This window comes from Parasteatoda tepidariorum, chromosome 5 (genome assembly GCF_982258835.1).
Source record: "Parasteatoda tepidariorum strain Cologne lab strain chromosome 5, Ptep-v5.0, whole genome shotgun sequence".
NCBI lineage: Eukaryota > Metazoa > Arthropoda > Arachnida > Araneae > Theridiidae > Parasteatoda > Parasteatoda tepidariorum.
In genome coordinates this window covers 50,103,680-50,123,299 of record NC_141759.1, presented here as the reverse complement: position 1 = coordinate 50,123,299, position 19,620 = coordinate 50,103,680, and the positions used below count along the sequence as shown (strand labels likewise).

The following is a 19,620-nucleotide window of genomic DNA, read 5'->3' as shown; positions in this document are numbered from 1 at the left end:
TGATCAAGGTGTATGAAATTGTTTTGGTCACTTTGAGGTTGTTTTGAGGTTTCTGCAAATGTGCCTCAGAGCAAACGCAATAGAGAAGTTATTTTCAAAAGTTTACCTGTCATATTTTTCTACACTTCAAGCAAATAAGTACATTTGAAGTGTGAATCTTCCCGATTTCAACTAATAGTATTGCTCAGCCATATATCAGATTTATTTTATGGGGCGTAAATGAGGTTGAAATTGAGGTTTATGGATGAGGTTATTTTTGGTGCAAAATCATAACCTTATTTTCTACCTTAGGTCTGCTTTTTTACATCTATCAACCACCAAAACACCTTTTTTTTGTAAACAGAAAAAAAACTGTTGTAGACTTATGCCATTTAGGCAGAGGGGGTGTGATTGTTCTTGTTTTTTAGTGCCAAGAATTCGACTTCTGCCACATTCGTTTATAAGGAGGACCCATTCATACATCCACAGATCGTAATTTTGACCTGAATCAGAGAACGATCGATCTCCAATCCAGTACCCCCAGAGGTTTTGATTTGTTATGGGAGCATGGAGGATTTTGCTACTCGACATAATTTAACGTCACCAACTGCACGGGGAGTCTTCAGCCGGCGGAGTTCGAACCCGCGAACTCTCGGACATGGGCCCAGCGCCCTACCGACCAAGCTATCCCGGCCCAAAATTAAAAAAAAAGGAATTTTCAAGAAAACATTTATTTGGCCCAATTTTAATTATCGGTAAAACTCCTATACGGCCCATATTTTATAATTGGACTTTATAAATTTAGACATATGTATTAAAACAATAAACACTGTATTAAAAAAAAGCACAAGCAATTATGCATTGGGAGAAAATTTATTAAAATCTTTTTTACACTAATTTTACAGAATATTTACAGAATATCCATGTACAAAAATGAAATTTTTCCACGTATGAAGAGAAAACTTTTTTACTTATCTGATTTCTTTGTTATATTATATTAAAAAAATAAGGCCAGATTACTGGAATAAAAAATAATGATGATGAACCTCTAGATGCGATGAAGGTGCCCTGACGAATAAGTAAACTGATGAAAGCCCCTAATGAAGCTCCGGATAATGAAGAACCTATAATTAGAATGATGAAAGGAATTTAGTAAAATATTATAGAATTAGCAATCTATCTACAATACAGTAAAATTAAAATATTGCTTCAATGGAAAAAATTTCAAAAATAATGTCAAATATAACCATTGAAGAACGGTACTTAAAATGCAGTGATCAGTACATTACTTTAAACATTATCTCTGTATTCGAATAGAGAATAATTTCAAATTCTTTTTCTTTCAGAAGAACTTATTCCTATTCTTTTTATGTATAGAACATGCATATTTTTAGTTAGATATTTGTCAAAATATATTTTCTAATTAAAATATCTATCAATAAAGGTATGTTTATTTAGTTTTTAATAAACTAACTTAAAATCTAATTCAACTAAATAAGATATTTTAATGTATTTTGCAAGCAATAAATCACGATACGGCTAAATTTTAAAAGCTATGCTAAACTTAAAACATAATTTTAACGTATATTCTAACATGAAACTTTGTCGTAGAGGGCAGAATTTTTAGTTAATTATATTTTTAAAAAACTAACACGTTATTTTGTGAAAATATTTTTAAAAGAATAGACCCACCCTAAAAATTTCTTATTTCCCATTCAATAAACTATAATAAACAAGTTCATCTGAAATCGTTACTACTCAGATAAGTAGATTCTGAAAATCACGATTCAAGAACTCATGATCTACCGATGCGATAAAAATCATTGTAAATATAATTTACAGTAAACTTAATAACATTTAGCTAAATTTAAAATTAATGTTAAATAAATAATTAACCAAGTGTCCAAGATGCTAAATATTCATTCAAATTAAAAAATAATTATTTTTAATGCTTCTATCTCAATGAAATAGTCAAGCACGATAAAAAAAATTACCTTGTCAAATAAAATTTTTCACTTTAAACAACTCATTTAGAAATATTGTTTAACGATATATTATGACATTTGATGAAAATTCTATTATTTAGACAGTTTGACCAACTTTACAATGCATTGTAGTTAGCGTTACATTTTTAATTTAGACCTTTTAACTCGTTATAAGTCGAATAGTATTAATATGTTAAAAGCGTTTTAAAATATACATAAATAATTGGAACTCAATTACGAAATTGGATGTAACGTGAAAATGTTTCTTTTGAAGTTAAAAGATTCAAGCCAATAACAAATTGTCCCAGTTTGTCAATGTGTATTTACTAAAAATGCTTTATTCAAATTGTAATTTATTGGTCAAATAACTTTAAAAAAATATAATATCTTAACTATTAAGTTACATTCTAGTAGTTACTTTTAAGCAGTTACATAATTTTCTAATAACATAAAAATGTTAATTCTTTTTTTTTTAGCGGGGGGGGGGAGGAGCGGTCAAAAAACTTATATATATTTTTTAAAAACATTAGCATATATATATATATAAATCAATTTTCAAATTGAGACCTAATCTAAAGAGGGCTGTGTGGAGAATTAAAACTAGACGCATTTGGTAATAAAAATTAAGATTTCCCTGTAGAATCTCTGAGACCAACTCTGCATTACATTAAAATTTTTTACGATTAAATTGCATGTTTGAATCGAGAAATTAAACTTTTTTATGCATATGTTTAAAAAACAATAATTTACGTTTTCAGTCTCCCAAGAAATTAAATTACAGATCAACAACTAGGGCTCATAAATGCCTTCCTATTGGATGCTTGCATGTCTCGAAGAATAAGTGATTATACTTAACCATGTGTTTTAAATCAGATTTAATGCTATACCCCTAAGCGACGTCTTGTTGAATTTGATTGGCTTCTGAATCAACGGAGGTCATAATTTGCCACCGATGACGTCACTTGGAGGTATCCAATTAGACTAAATTTGTGCAAAATTCGTAACAACAGTGACAACTTTCCTTTTCAATCTCGCAGGTTTAGCGATATACACTTAAAACACAATGAGTTGTAGAAATAACTTTCTACTTACTTGCATACTTACTATTTTTTGTATACTTACTTTTTACTGTTTTTTACGTAAACTTACTTTGAACATCTCTGGTACAGTACACCTGAAAAAATATAATATTTTATGTAGTAATGCAGTTAAATATAATAAACTATATGGCCCGTAAAGTAACTTCTCTCCGGTCCTTCAAGAAATTAGAATCAATTGAATCTATGCAGTTTATGGTCAAACTAAAAAAATATTCAAACAGCGTAACAGACTTATGGGCTTTTTGCAGAGATTATATTCTTCTAATTTGTTACTAATCTTTAACTATCTAATCTACTAATATTAACTGTAACTTTGTTACTAATCTTTAACTTTGTTACTAATCAAATTTAAAGGTCTTAAAAAATGGTCGCAACTAATAAAAGTTACAAAACTCAGTGCTTTCATTCTTGCAATATAATGCCCGTGGATTACTAAATCTTAAGATGTAAAGTTGTAACTAAACGCTAAATTTTCTTGCAGACCATAAATATTTTAACATTAAGAGTGGTAGGCATTTGTAGTTGGCATTGCATAACCCTTTGCTCTAGATAGTTAACCTAACTGTGCACTAATAATTAAACCTTCGTAATAGAGATATTACTCTTCTTCACTGCTCTGGTGCAAAGGTTAACTGTTTTTTTTTCAGTTTGATTTGATTGAAGAATTGTTAAGATTTGAGTTACATTCGAGAAGGTGATTTGTCGTTGGCCTTCTGAGCCCAAGACTGTGGGTTCGATCCTCGTCCCAGACGCCGGATTTTCGGGATGTAGAAAATCCTCAGCTGCCATGTCGTATGATTATGCGACATGTAAAAGATCACTGGAGTGGCTCTTGGGTTTTCCGGCAAAATTAAATTCCTCCTGCACTTTAGCATCCAAATAGAGTCTCGGTGCGGTCATCTAGTGTGGCAGAAACTAGACGTCCAAATTAACATGGCCAACGGTATCTCACCCATTGTGGTGGTCCTGAAAGAGTGGATACCACTTCTGGAGAACGCACTAGGTCTGCTCATCGGGAAGACTGATTGTGCAGCTTATTGGAAATTTAAAAAAACAAATATTTGAGAAGGTTCAATACCTTGTAATTTAACGTTGCGACCAAACCGTAAACGTTCGGCAATTATGCAGGGTCTTCCTTAATGGCTGTATTTAGTATACATTTTTAAACTCGCACCCAATAAAGTCAAGTATACACATTAATGTTACAAATCAAAACTTAAACACTAAAAAAACAAAATCACTATTGAGATCAAAAGAATCTAAACTGAGAGAAATATGAGGGAAAATATCATAACCTGTTTAAATGACAGAGAAAAAAAAGTTGAAAGGATAAGTACCCAAAAGTTTAATTAGGCAATTTATTTTATGTATTTCATCCTGCCTTTCTCACTTTTTATTCGATAGTGAATCACACTTTGTGAGATAATGAAAAAGCCTTTTCAATTTTGGGCAGAAACTGGAAAACAAAGCTGAATTTTTAAGAATTTTACAATTTTTTTTAAAAACTTCAAAAGGAATTAAAATTTAATTAAAAGTAAAAGTTACCCTTTCTAAACTTTTAATATTTTCTTCAAACTTTGAGAAGTATTCCGAAGATTCCGAAAGTCCACTGGGGCTGACGTAAGAGCAGTCTAAAAATAGATAAGGGAAAAAAGTTATTAAACAAAAATTACACGAAAAAAGCTTATTTGTATTTCAATCAATCATTGTGGTTCATTTTAACAAAAAGCACTGTGTTTCACTGATAAATCAGATATTTTAAGAACTTTTGTTGTGTTAAAAACGCAAAAAACGTCATTTAAACTCTTTTCAAAGAATTATAATAAGATATTAATTTCAGAAAATAAAAAATCATCTGTTTCGCTTAAACGTTGTATTTCAAATCTACTAAAAGAAAAGCATTTAGTAAAGCATTAAGAAAAGCATTAGAAAGCATAAGAAGAAAAGCATTAGAAAGCATAAGGAGAAAAGCATTAGAAAGCATAAGGAGAAAAGCATTAGAAAGCATTTTTTATATTAAAATTTTGTCATCTTAATCTGCATAAAAAAGTTAAAAGTTAAAATTTTTAAAAAGTCTGATTAATTACTATTAATTTAATCGGCTTATCATTTTCACCTCTATTTACTGTCTGATAGCATATTATTAATATATTATCTTACAGAAAAGACAGAGAAAGAATACAAATACTTTAATATGTTTAAAGCTTTAATGCTCAATGCACTGCTTTCAAATAATCAGAACTAATGCATTCGGATTAAATATACAATGTAAAAATTTAATTAAATAATGCTTATTATTAGAGAGAAATTTCGGTCGTTTTTAAGTTAAATATTAAATAATTATTGAAACAAAATACATTTTAGCAATATACAGCATATAAATAGCTAAGTTTTATTAATTTTTGAGAACTAATGTTTTAAATTTTATTTTTGTTGTTTACTTCAAAACTTTAAAAAAATACTCAAAAATTAAGAATAAATAAGTTCCAACCTATATTGTAATGGATCCCTCCTAAACTCCAATTCATAAAAAATATATATTATCTATATGTGTATAATCTAAAATTTAGTAAAATATGAAAAATCTGTATATAAACCTTATAATGTATTAAAACTACAACTTGGAAAATGACATTTATTAAGAAAAAGTTTCTTTTTTGTCAGTTTTCTTTAAGTAGTTAAAATATACTGTTGTGTATGTACTGCATTTTAAGCGCACCATTATGTCAGAAAATATTCAGAGAGTTTAAATTTTTATTTTGCACAATGCATATAAGAAAAAGTAAACATATATTTTTTGCATTATAGTGAGCAATTTTTATCCTTTTTATCTTAAGATAAGATCAATATAAGATTGAGATTACATCTGAACATTCTCTATTTCGAAATGCCTCTCATAAAGGAATGCTTCCCGAAGAGAACCTCTATGTTTATTCCAATAAGTTTTTATTATATTTCTAATCCTATTTTCTATTACGCATCTAATTATATATACTGTAAGGATCAATATGCTATGAAGCAATATTTTAACCAAAGCATCATGAAGGGGTTTCTAGGACATAAGACAAAGAATGCAATAGTTCAAAAACTTAAATATAAGAAACTACATACTATTCTCAAATGCAGCTACAGTTGGTTGACTTTGTCTTCTGCAATAAGGCCTTTTTCGGCGATCCATTGCATGAGTCTGAAAAAAAAATTAAGTGATTAAATAATAAATGTAATTTAAAGCTTAAAAAAACTATGATTAATCAATATCTATCAACCTACTCTCTAAATTCAAATGTTTTTTTCTTCAATTAATCTAGTTACAAAAAAAATCATATTAGTCTACCTTGGATTCTTTCCCATACATCATATAAACAATGAAGTTTTAAAAAAATTATTTCTTGATTTAAATAATTGCTTAATAAATTTATAATATTTGCGTATTTATGACAATTACTTTATGAATATTAATTTTATAATGTCTACATATTTTTGACACTTACTTTATTCCTTTCAATGACTTACGTCATGCCATGACTTTTCAAAATGACCTTGGTGGCAATACAAATGTTAAAATAATTTAACGAAACGATAACATAACAGACTTAGCAATTTTTATTTTGCTGCTGCTATATTTTTTTAAGCATTTCTCTCGTGTTTACATATTATTTTTGTCTGTCTGTGGTCCCGTAACGTTATGTTGAATCTTTTAAAGTCAAGAACCGTTAGTACTCTGATTTTGAAGTTCGGACATCGACTACAAGGAGCAATTTTAAGTTCGATTCTAAAAATCGCATTAAGTTCTTAATTATTCCGTTCTGGAGAGATGTTTAAATAATGATTTTTTCATATTGCTTTAACATTAGCTATTGCTGTAAATAAAAACTTTAAAGATTTATTGCGTTTCTTACACGTTCAATCATTTTTGCAATCTCAGTAATGTAGATCGGAGATACGTTACTGATCTAGCATTTCTAAAGTTAACTGAAACAACGAGTTTATTTTGTTTATATTTGTGTAGCTAAAACGTGTTTCCACAGAGTAAAAAAAAATCTTAACAATAATTAAAATGAAGAAAAATAAGTTACGTACTAAAAAGTATTTTTGATGGCGCTTTTTGAGTAAAATAATAAAAAGAGTATCAATTTTAAGGGAAACAAAGTTTGCAGATGTTTATCTCATATTATCAGCTCATTGTCCATCCCCTTTGTTATTTTTCATTTATGCATCTTGAAAAATGATTCTGATTGTTTCGAGTTATGAATTGTGTAAATTTTATTGTAAAATTATTGCCAAATTGTGCAATGCGTCAACTTCCTGACACGATCTGAATTGTTCGTAACAGAAGAATAAATGGATATAAAAAAGTTTTGAGTAAAGCAGTAGAGACTGTAGCATTTGTCTTATTTTCCAAAATGAAAAATGTATTTTTAGAAAAACTTTTTGTTAAATTTGTAAATGCTAATCACAAATTAAATGCTGCATAAATCTCATCTTTGTTGTTTTCAATTTATACTTCTTGAAAAATGGTTCTGATTGTAACTTTCGGGTTGCGTAAAATCAAAAAATTTAAATTTTAATAAAATATATAAAGTTGCACTTATAAATTTTTGAAAGGTGCTTTAATTATGCTTGAAAATAAAAAAAATATTAATTACCTTCTTCATTTTTCTCGTATTTTGACCAAACTTTGAAAAGCATGGGGATGATCCCGAGGGTGCATTATTATAAGGCAAAGCTAAAAAAAATGGAATAAAAATTATTTAACAGGAAATGAATAATTCAAAAAGTAATTCATAAGTAATGAGAGTGAGTCAAAAAGTAAATCAAGAGTAATTCAAGTGAGTAAGTCAAGACACTATATCTGAAAAAAATCATATAGTTTATTCTTTCTTGTCTAATTTCAAAGAATTAAAAGAGTATGTTAATTAAAATGTATTTAGGTTTAAGTTAGAAAATTTTATCTTCTCTAAAGTATGTACCATTGAGTCTTAACTATCACCATCGAAAGGGATGGAGACCAATTTCTTAACTTTATCGACTATTAATTCCAATAACCTATAAACGTGCATTTCACTGACATTTAACAGATTGGTTTCCAACTATTAGAGTGATTTAAAATAAATCAGTTTAAATTCAGGTTTCTGTATCATGGCTGCAACTGTTTAATATCAAGCTACAGATTAAATACATTTCGTAAATTATTATTAAAATTATTTTTATTGTGATATTATTACTAATGGAACAAATATTTCAAATTAAAACGTATTTTTTAACCATTTCAGTTAATTCTAGATTTTTGAAAGTAAGCAAAAGTAAAAACAAGAAGTTTCCATATTTTCTGAGGGTGTACTGAAATATCTACAGCAACCAAATAGTATTCCAAATTGCGACTACCTCATTACTTTTAAAGCTGGAAAGTCAAATGTATGGGGGGAGAAATCACGTTTTATCTAAAACTAAATCTAATAATCTAAAACTAAAATATCGAAAAAAACATACTATTCACAGATACAGCTATAGGCTGATAGAAATGCTGATAGGATACACTTGGCTGCTGACATGGAGTTAGAGGCTGCTGAATGTGCCATTGGGTTTGAGGCTGCTGATGGTGCCATTGGGTTTGAGGCTGCTGACAGTGCCATTGAATTAAAGGCTTCTGTAGCAAAGCTTGTTGATTCAACGACATTTTCGGTGGCACTTCATTAGGATTCTGTAAAAAAGCAAATGAATAAATGTATTTTAATGAATATATTCTCGTGAATATAAATCCAGTTTATTATAAAATGTGAAATCTGATCAAATTACCTGTATGTAAACTACATAAATTGCATATTCCGACAACTGAATTGTACAACTAAATAACTTTAAGAACTAAATTATTTGAAACGTTTTAAGGAATTAATTCCATTGCTGAGTCATGTAATAGCTTATATGCTTTACCAAGAAATTAAAGCAGTGCTTAAAAATGTCATAATATGATATATGACATAGTCATAATATGACGAAACTACGAATAGGTTAAATATGAGCATAGCATATTCTTCCCTAGTTATAGGCTCCAAAAACAGAGGTGTAAAACATTTTTTCCATGATGCATTCACCCTCAGGTTAGATTAGTACTATTGTCCGAAATACAGACATGCCCGGTGTACCTTGCATTGATGCTATTTTAAAAAGGTCGAATTTGCAGAGCATGCGCAGTAAGTTCTGCACATTTCTCAAAAAAATGCTAAACGAAAATATGTTTATCTGGTTTTCGTGCATTAATAACTTCATATATGTCCGTTGAATAAGAACGGGTGAATTTATCGCATTAAACTTTCTTTATTAATGATTACCGAACTTCTCTTTAAATGAATTCAAGTATTTATGTTACTGATTGCGTCAATTCTAACACAATTATTAGTGAGAGAGCTGAAACTTTTAATTATCAAAGATTTTTGAGGTTTAGTTTTTATTTCTTTATTCAAATATCTGCCCTGTTATATGTATGTTGCAGTTTTGATTAAACAAGCAGATAAAGCTTTAATATAATTCTCATGTTTATACTGCTCTCTAAAATAAACTTTCAGATGTATACGTAATATTTAAAAAGTGTAAAGAAAGAAAAATTGAGATAACCTCTGATGGATAAAATAGAACTTAAGAATTCCTTCCTCTCCCGATTATACTCATTTTCCGAAAAAATGGACACGGGAAGAGAAAATTCTAAATGTGTTTGTTATCTTTTTCATTTAATTTTCCCGAATAACCTCTGATGGATAAAATAGAACTTAAGAATTCCTTCCTCTCCCGATTATACTCATTTTCCGAAAAAATGGACACGGGAAGAGAAAATTCTAAATGTGTCTGTTATCTTTTTCATTTAATTTTCCCGAATAACCTCTGATGGATAAAATAGAACTTAAGAATTCCTTCCTCTCCCGATTATACTCATTTTCCGAAAAAATGGACACGGGAAGAGAAAATTCTAAATGTGTCTGTTATCTTTTTCATTTAATTTTCCCGAATAACCTCTGATGGATAAAATAGAACTTAAGAATTCCTTCCTCTCCCGATTATACTCATTTTCCGAAAAAATGGACACGGGAAGAGAAAATTCTAAATGTGTCTGTTATCTTTTTCATTTAATTTTCCCGAATAACCTCTGATGGATAAAATAGAACTTAAGAATTCCTTCCTCTCCCAATTATACTCATTTTCCGAAAAAATGGACACGGGAAGAGAAAATTCTAAATGTGTCTGTTATCTTTTTCATTTAATTTTCCCGAATAACCTCTGATGGATAAAATAGAACTTAAGAATTCCTTCCTCTCCCGATTATACTCATTTTCCGAAAAAATGGACACGGGAAGAGAAAATTCTAAATGTGTCTGTTATCTTTTTCATTTAATTTTCCCGAATAACCTCTGATGGATAAAATAGAACTTAAGAATTCCTTCCTCTCCCGATTATACTCATTTTCCTAAAAAATGGACACAGGAAGAGAGAATTCTACATGTGTCTGTTATCTTCCTCATTTAATTTTCCCAAATAAACTGAAGATGGATGCTTACATTCTTTGGCATTTTTCGATACGTGTAAAAAAAAAAATTCGGTCACCCAATCAGAATATAGATATAATAAGGCGTGCACTATTATAGATTTTCTATAAGTTTTTCTCGTAAAAATTCGGCAGTACAATTCTGAAATCAACAGTTTTTGAAAGATATTTAAGTAGTAAACAAACATTAGTTTTTAGATTTTTAATGAGTAACTTTATTTTTGTGCAGTAAACGTTAAATGAAATTTTTAGCTTTATCCAAATTGATTTTAATCAATTTAAGCTGCAAATAAGAGTAGATTAAAAAAAATATAAAATCTGTGACACATGTAACTTTAAATTACTCACTCAAAATTACATATTACATTATTTTATTGCTTTAAAAATTTGAGGACTAATTCATGAAAAATCTAGAAATTTCCTCCAAGTATAGTAGAGCGACTCTTTTAATTTTTACTTACCTCCTTTGAAAATTATTATAGCGAGAAAGCACAAAATAAAAAATTTAACCTAAAATCCTAAATTGCGTGGGCAGAGGCCTGTTAAGTTTCTAAAGTGGTGCATACAAAACATATAAATTAATCAAAAATCAGTATAGCTAAAAAGTGCACAAAAATTATATATTTTACACAGTTAAACTTACCTGGGTTATTCTATCTTCTTTTAATATTTTCTGGATGCAATTTTCAAGGTTCAGCTGTTCATCTTCAGTTAACACATCTTGAAAGTTAATCTGATTTTCCTTCTCTTGATTCAGAAAATTAATGCAGGTATCTAAATTCAGAAGTTCTTCTTCGGTGAGTAACCTCCCGAAGTCTACATTATTAATATCGTAATCTTCCATTGTTATCTGAGAAAATTTAAACAACATTAATTGGGTGAAATTTATACCGTTATATTATCATTTAAAATGAGGTTTGGCAATTAAACTAAAAAACAACTAATTATGAATTTTTCTCCTGCTTTTAAAAAAAAACAATCTTTAAAATCTTATCCTTTAAAATAAGGTTTGGCAAATTAAATTAAAAAACAACGAATTATGAATTTTTTCTTCTGCTCTAAATAAAGAAAACAATAATCTTTAAAATCTTATCATTTAAAATATGGTTTGGCAATTAAATTAAAAAACAACGAATTATGAATTTTTTCTCCTGCTTTAAAAAAAGAAAACAATAATCTTTAAAATCTTATCATTTAAAATAAGGTTTGGCAATTAAATTAAAAAACAACAAATTATGAATTTTTTCTCCTGCTTTAAAAAAACAAAAAACAATAATCTTTCAAATCTTATAAAAATAAAATATTAAATATTCAGACCTGAAACAACAGTTGTTTTTATAATAAGTTTAATTAAAATAAATTTAATTAAAATAAATTTAATAAAAATAAATTTCATTAAAATAAATTTCATTAAAATGAATTTAATTAAGATAAATTTAATTAAAATAAATTTAAATTAAAATAAATTTAAATTAAAATAACCTTAATTAAAACTACTATTTTAAATTTAACTATTAGTCTTCTTCACTTACTCGCTGCTGATTCCCAAAATTGTTATGCAATCTTATATGGTTTGCTTAGCAAATCATTCTCGCTTGCTGGCTAAGTTATACCCAATAATCTTAAGAATTTAAGTCAATTGTTAAAATAGTTAGAACTAATTCCTTTTTAAAAATTTAGAATTTTCAGTCAATTTTAAGTTATTAGTTGACCAACGGTATCTCACCCATTGTGGTAGTCCTGAAAGAGTGGATACCACCTCTGGAGAACGCACTAGGTCTGCTCATCGGCAAGACCGATTGTGCAGCTCATTGTAAATAAAAAAATTAAATTAAATTAAAAAATAATAAGTTATAGAACTGAATGATTTCAAAATTGAAACAAATGGAATGCATAGGAAAACTTGCAGCAACTCACTAATTATGCTTTTAAAAGACAAATACTTTTCTTCTATAGAACACTTTTTTTTATATGGACTATACGTTTTTAACCTTTTCTTCTAACCTTCCAGTCATACAGCTCATTTTAATTCAACTTTTCGTTGTCCACGAAAGAAAAGAACCACGAATTCAGAAATTTGCGAACAAGTATTTTCCCATTTTTATGCTTTTGAGAATTCACGTGCTTGATAATTCAATATTTTGATATCAACGTGAAAAATAAATGAAAGCTTTCTTTGTAATCGTTTAAGAGGAATACGATTGCAGGTTAATCTAATATTATCAAAAATCTATTTAAATGAATCATAATAAAAAGTTATAAAAAGATTTTCCTAAACTCCCAATGACAAAGACTTCTTTTGCTTTGTAATTAAATAAAAGTATGCTATAACCATCATCCTTTTATGTAGCAAAAGAAATAAATACCTATTTAAGTAATAAAAAAATAAACAACCTATTTTTTTGTATTAATTAAATTAAGTGCCATTAAATAACAGTTTCAAAATAAGTCAGGCACTATGAAAAATACTCTGTTTATCATTCATTGGAATTTAAAATCAAAATTAAACTATAAATTTAAAACTGTTAAATGTTGAATGCTATTCATTCTAACACATTTGAACTGTTAATTAATCTATTCTAGATATAGATATTATAGTAATAATAATATTAATATATAAAATTAAACCATTATAGGCTCTTCCTCCTATTCGCTAGTGCTTCCCAACCCCTAAAGATTGCAATGCAATCCTATGTGGTTTGCTTTACAAACTATGCTCACTTTATGTGATAGATCCATTTAAAATGTCTCCTTAGAAACTTAACAGTTTAAATCAATTTTAAAATCCTTAAAACATATTCCTCTTTTAAAAAATTTATAAAATTTGCAAATAATAATTTTTTGAATTAAAGAATTTAAAATTTAAAAAAATGACAAACAATAGAAAAAACTTACAGTAACAAAAATAAAATTATGCTTTTAAAAAACAATTACTATTGAAGATTCATAAATTTGTTAAAAAAAACATTTATAATTTTCAGAACCGCGAGCTATCACAGAAAATCTGCCAATAAAATATAAAACAAAAAATCTACAATTTACAATATATTCTAGAGCATCGTAAGTACAAGTAAATGACAGTTGCAAAATAAGTCAAACAATATTAAAATATAAAATTTTGTTTATCATTCAATATTTAAAATATAAATGTTATATGTTGATTTTCATGCAGCATTTGAGCTTTAAATTTATCTGTTCTAGACTTTTAATGAAAATAAAGTGTTGTCAATAAAGATGAAAAATTAGTCAATCACTAATGAAATAATATATTTTGTTTTTCACTCAACATTTGAAATCAAAATTATTATCAATAAGGTAAAAAATTATTACCAATAATTGTCATTAATGAAGTTAAGGGACATTTGAAAACTGATGAAAAATTGGTCAAGGACTGTCTGAATTATTTTTAAAAAAAGTCATTACCAAGTTTGTTATTAATTGAATTATCAAATAAACTAATGATGTAAATGAATTATTCGAACAAAGAGCACGTATATAAATCGTTTTAATTATAAATTGGGCTTGTCGAGGCCATATTTGGTTCCAAATAATAAAAAAAAGAGATATTTTTAGATTGATACAAAAATTAAAAACACATTACAGAAATAGTTTATTATAAAATTTTTCGAACCTTTATGTAGATTTCGTAAAATGTTAACAATGCTTAGAGCTGAAAATTGCTTTTATTTTTATTAAGATAAAAATTTTTATAAGTTTATTAGTTTTATTAAGCCTTACGTAATGAATTTTCGAATTTCTCTTTCAGAAAGTCGATATTGAACAATATATTTAGTTTTATTTCACATGTATATTTAAAATGCTATTAAAAAATTTTTGTTCAAAACACAGGGAACCAAATTATTGATCCAAAAAAAATTATTACATATTTAAACATTACAATTTCTTATAGAGCTGTTAGCAGGATATGAACTCGAATTATTATGCTCAAACTTGCCTTTATTTTAGGAAAATATTTTAAAATTTTTTAAACAGTACTCAAGATTAATAATATTAAAAACCCTGCTTACCAAAATAAAAATGAAATACTAAAATGAAGTATGAAGTAGTAAATGAAGTACTCGAACGCAGTAATAAGGCTTAACAATTATCGAATTTTTAAACATTACGACACCTGCTTGCCAAAAATATAAATAAAATAGTAAACAAAGCTGTTTTTAAAAAGAAATTGAGTCGAACCCAGTAAGAGAGCTTAACAATTAATGCATTTTTATACATTTCCCAAGATTGACATTATTAGGCCCCTTGCTTACCAAAAAAAAAAATTTTAAAATGCTAAATAAGACTATTTTTAAAAAAAAATTTATACGAACCCTGTAGGACAGCTTTATAATCATCGAATGTTTAAGCTGTACTCAAAATTGATAATATTAGGAACAATGCTAACCAAAAATAAAATAAAGTGCTAAATAAGACTTTTTAAAAACGAAATTCAATCGAATCCAGTAGCATAGCATTATTGAATTTTCAAACATTATTCAAGATTGGTAATGATAGAACCTCAGCTTAGCAAAAATAAAAATCAAATTAAATAAAAAAACAGACATAATAAACATAAGGGTACTCTTTTAGATTAAACTAAAGGGATATCTTTGCCATAAACTAAGGAATTAAATAAAATATAAATGAAAATTAAGAACTAAAATAATACAAGTAAATTTACTTACAGAAAATAATCCTAATAACACGTGTAACTACTAAAACTACTTAGTTACTACTGACTTACTTCAACTATTTAAACTATTATGTTTCGATACATGGGTTAAAAAAAAATGGCAGTCTTGAACAATCTGATTGGTTGAGAAGTCTCTACTCGATAAGCCCTAGTGTATACACGAAAAACAGGTTCTTGCCACTGCCCTACCTACATGGATCTTCGTCCCCCACCCCAACTCCCACCAATTTTGACAGATTTGATTGATTGAAGATTCGGACTGTGGAAAGGGGGACTTGGTTTTGTGTCGAAATAGCAGGAACATGCCCTAAATTTTGGGGATAGTTTTTAAAAAATAAAGCAATCAAGAACCAGTTTTTGTTAGAATTCGAGAAAATGGCTGTGGATGTTACGGCTATGACTTGGTGTTTCTATAAAACGTATACGCATAGTTTGCATTATGGATATTTTAGTGAAAAAAATTTAAGAAAATTGTTCACTCTTTGAAAGTTTTTGGAGATCACTTTTAATGTATTGAATTTGAATAAAATACTTAAGTTTGTAACTACAGTTGGACCCCGTTAAAGTGAACTAACTTAAAAAATTCTACTAAAAACGATTGTTCACTGCATCAAAAATGTTTGAATTTTTTTTAAATTTATTGCAAGAGTATAGTAAAAAGTTATTATAATATAAATTCTTGACAATCTAAATATATATATTACTTTTAGAAAATTATTATTATTTAAAAATTTTAAGAAATTATAGTTCAAAATTATATCTGGCAACATGGAATCTCTCTCTTTTTGCTACTTGTGATCGTCAACTTGAGAACGATCTTATAAAGAAATAAAGGTCTTGTGAGGGAAATAATTTTCTACTACAATGATAAATATGTTAGAAAAAAAAATTAAAAGCAAAAATTTTGAGAAAAAATCACAAACAAAGCATTTAAGTTTGTAATAAATTTCAGACAAATCGGAATTTTGCGAACAAATTCCTGTTAAGAAATAAAAATGACTTGTTCTACAAGTCAAATTTTATCTAAGTATTGCATATCAACGGGCTACAGATCATCCAAGCGTACTATTTTTTCCCCTGCAAGAAACGTTCAAATTTTCCTTCATTAGATTTGTAATTTTTTGTTCTCCATTCTTTAGAAGCGAAGTTATAACTGTTGCTTTTGTTCACATGTTGACAAATGTTATTTTGGAAATTGCATACTTTAAATGCATTTTCAGAAAAAACTAAGATTTTGTGAAAATCTCTTTACGTTAAGACACATTACAAAAATAGCTTATCATAAAATTATTCGAACATTTATGTTGATTTTGTATAATATTAGCATAGTTTTAAACTAAAAACTGATATTATTTTAGTTAAGATTAAAATTTTAAAAGGCTTATTATTTTTATCAAGCCTTGCGTAATGATTTTTCGAATTTTTCTTTAAAAACATTATATGTAGTTGTATTATAGTTGCATGGTTACATAGTTATATGTAGTTGTATTATAGTTTTATGGTTATATATTTATATGTAGTTGTATTATAGTTACATGGTTATATAGTTATATGTAGTTGTATTATAGTTACATGGTTATATAGTTATATGTAGTTGTATAAAAATCATATTAAAATGAAGTTTATTATAAGATATTTAGTTTTATTTCATTGCCTATTCGAAATGCTTTAAAGATTTTTGTTCAAAACACAGGTAACAATATTAATGATCTAGATCAGAAATTTATCATATATTTAAGCGTTACAATTTCTTATAGAGCTGTCAGCGGGACGTAAATTTGAAGCTCTCTTACTCAAATTCGCCATAATTTTGAGAAAATATTTTAAACATTACTCACGATTAATAATATTAAGACCCCTGCTTACAAAAAATAAAAAAGAAATTTTTTAAAAAGAAATTGAGTCGAACTCATTAGGACAGCTAAACAATTATTGAATTAATAGTTCATTGTTAATTTTTATATTTCGTCGTATTCTCTATACTTTTTTCTACAGACTATTAAAGTTTCAAATTCTTATTTCTTATAGTTTTGAGTGGCAAAATTAATTTTCACGTAAAGCAGAAAAGTGAGAAAAATTCGCCTAACATTACTTGAAATTTGCAATAATTTTCAAACAAACTGGTATTTCGAAAAAAATAGTCTGACAAATTTATAAACATATAAGGCACTTTTAGCTTGCATAATGAAAATTAGCATGAACATTCCAAGTGAAATTTTTTTTAATAAATATTTACTAATTTTTGTTGTTTTTTTATATCATTATAGTCGGAAATATTTTTAATTGCTGCGCATTAAAATTCTTGCATCATTTTAAAATATGTATTGATAAATTTAATAAAAATGTATCGATAACTTTAAATAAAATAATACAAAATATGAAAAAAAATCGATCAACTATTTCTCAAGAAATTTAATTCTAACTAAACGACTTTTTAAAATTGGATAACTCAGAAACTAACTAATTAATTTCGCTCAAATCTCATTTTTCGTAATTAAAATGAAGTAAAACTTTATTTACTCTACAATTCAAAAGTTTTTCGCCTATTATAAAATAAAATAATAAAACTATAATTTTTTACAAAAAAAATTCTTCTACAAAATTTGTCTTAAAATAATATCAAAAAAATTATTTTTTTACTTTTGGATAAACGAGTTTTATGATTGCTTAAAAAAAAATTTTTTTTTTAATTTTAGGTGATATAACGAAGTAAAAAAAAAAAGAAAAATTCTGTAAAAGAATAACTATAAAATATTTTGTATTGCTTAAATAAAATTTTTGCATCATTTTTAAATATGTAACTTTAAATGACAAAATACAATATTTAAACAAAATCGATCAAAGATCACTAGAATTTAAAATTTAAGTATAACTCTTTTTAAAATTGGATAACACAGAAACTATCCGGATTAATTTCACTCAAACTTCATATTCTCTCACTTTAAATTGCATAGTTTTAAAAGAAGTTAAACTTCGTATAATCTACAATTCAAGATTTTTCGAACAATATTAAATAAAATATTAAAATTATAAATTATAGTAAAATTATTTTAACAAATTATTTTTAAAAGAATATTAGAAAGATATTTTATACTTTTGGATAGGCGAACTTTAAAACTGTTAATAAAAAATATTCCGATTCACATAATTTGTCGCTTCATAACGAACTAAACCACCCAAAAAAATTACTATAAAAAGCATAACTATAAGGACACAAAAATTTCTCTACTGTTAAACTGTGCAAATTTTCGAGTTGCAGATGAATTTGCAGTCCTTGTGTTACATCCAATCTAATTAAGAATTTGTTTTTTGTGAATATACATAAGCAGAAAATTAATAAAATAAAAAAAATTTTTTTACTTCGAGGTGAAAATTTATAAAAACTACTGCTAATGTTTAAAATAAAATGGTTATTAGAAAAGCAAATTTCCTTAATAACGATATTAATAATTTTATTTTGATTTGAAAAGCGAATTAAGAAATACTGAGGCAATATTTTATAAACACTTGTTTTCTTTTAATATTTTTTCAATATATTGTTATTGGAAATATTATATTGTGCCATTTCTCATTCATTCAGAAAAAAAAATCCTTGAAATTAAATATAAGTGTAACAAAAACCAAGGTTAAATATGTAAAAAATAAATAAAAACAAAAGGTTCAAACTTTCTAAGAGAAAAAAAGGGAAAGATAATAAGAAAACGGTATTAGATTTCATGTTATTTAAAAATCTATGCTAAACTTGAAACGAAAACGTATTAAAATATTTTAACTATTGAATTTGCTTGCTATTTTTGTCTAAGAAAATCAAAACAAGGGAGAATTAAAGTTATTTTCATATTTCTGTTAAAAATGTGGATTAGAAAATAAAAATAAAATATTCATACAAATTAAGAACTGAAATAATACAAGTAAATTAGCTTACAGAAAATAATCCTGATGTTCCTCCTTATAGAAAATAATCCCAGCAATTGTACAAAACTAACTATTTAAATTAATCTCTTTCGACACGTGGTTAAAGAAATTGCACTCTTGAGCAATCTGATTGGTTGAGAAGTCTCAGCATAATAAGTACTAGTGTATACATGAAAAACAGGTTCCTGCTACAACCCTACCTACGTGGAAATGAGAAAGACCCTGAGTAGTGGGGAAAAAAAGTCAATCAAGAACCAGTTTTTGCCAGAATTCGAGGAAATGGCTGTAGATGTTGAGGCTATGAGTTAGTGTTTCTAAAAATAGGTATAGGTATAGCTATTTTAGTCAGAAAATTTAAGAAAATAATTCACTATGTTAAAAGTTTTTAGAGATCACTTTTAATGTATTGACTTT

The 19,620-nt window shown here is 27.0% G+C and overlaps 1 protein-coding gene across 2 annotated transcripts; it reads right to left on the bottom strand.

Annotated features, from left to right (window-relative positions):
• Positions 1-833: 833 nt before the first annotated feature.
• On the bottom strand, positions 834-19,374 carry LOC122270214 (uncharacterized). Of its 2 annotated transcripts, none has more exons than XM_087163897.1 (8): positions 19,217-19,374; positions 11,242-11,448; positions 8,555-8,765; positions 7,711-7,790; positions 6,176-6,251; positions 4,610-4,695; positions 3,087-3,138; positions 834-1,103 (listed from the first exon to the last, which is right to left on the bottom strand). In XM_087163897.1, exons 2-7 carry the CDS (start codon positions 11,440-11,442, stop codon positions 3,100-3,102), a joined length of 693 nt encoding a protein of 230 aa, XP_087020023.1. In that variant the 5' UTR covers positions 11,443-11,448; positions 19,217-19,374; the 3' UTR covers positions 834-1,103; positions 3,087-3,099. The 2 variants fall into 2 exon arrangements, with proteins under 2 accessions (XP_087020023.1, XP_087020024.1); XM_087163898.1 differs by lacking the exon at positions 19,217-19,374 and adding an exon at positions 15,284-15,609.
• Positions 19,375-19,620: the final 246 nt, after the last annotated feature.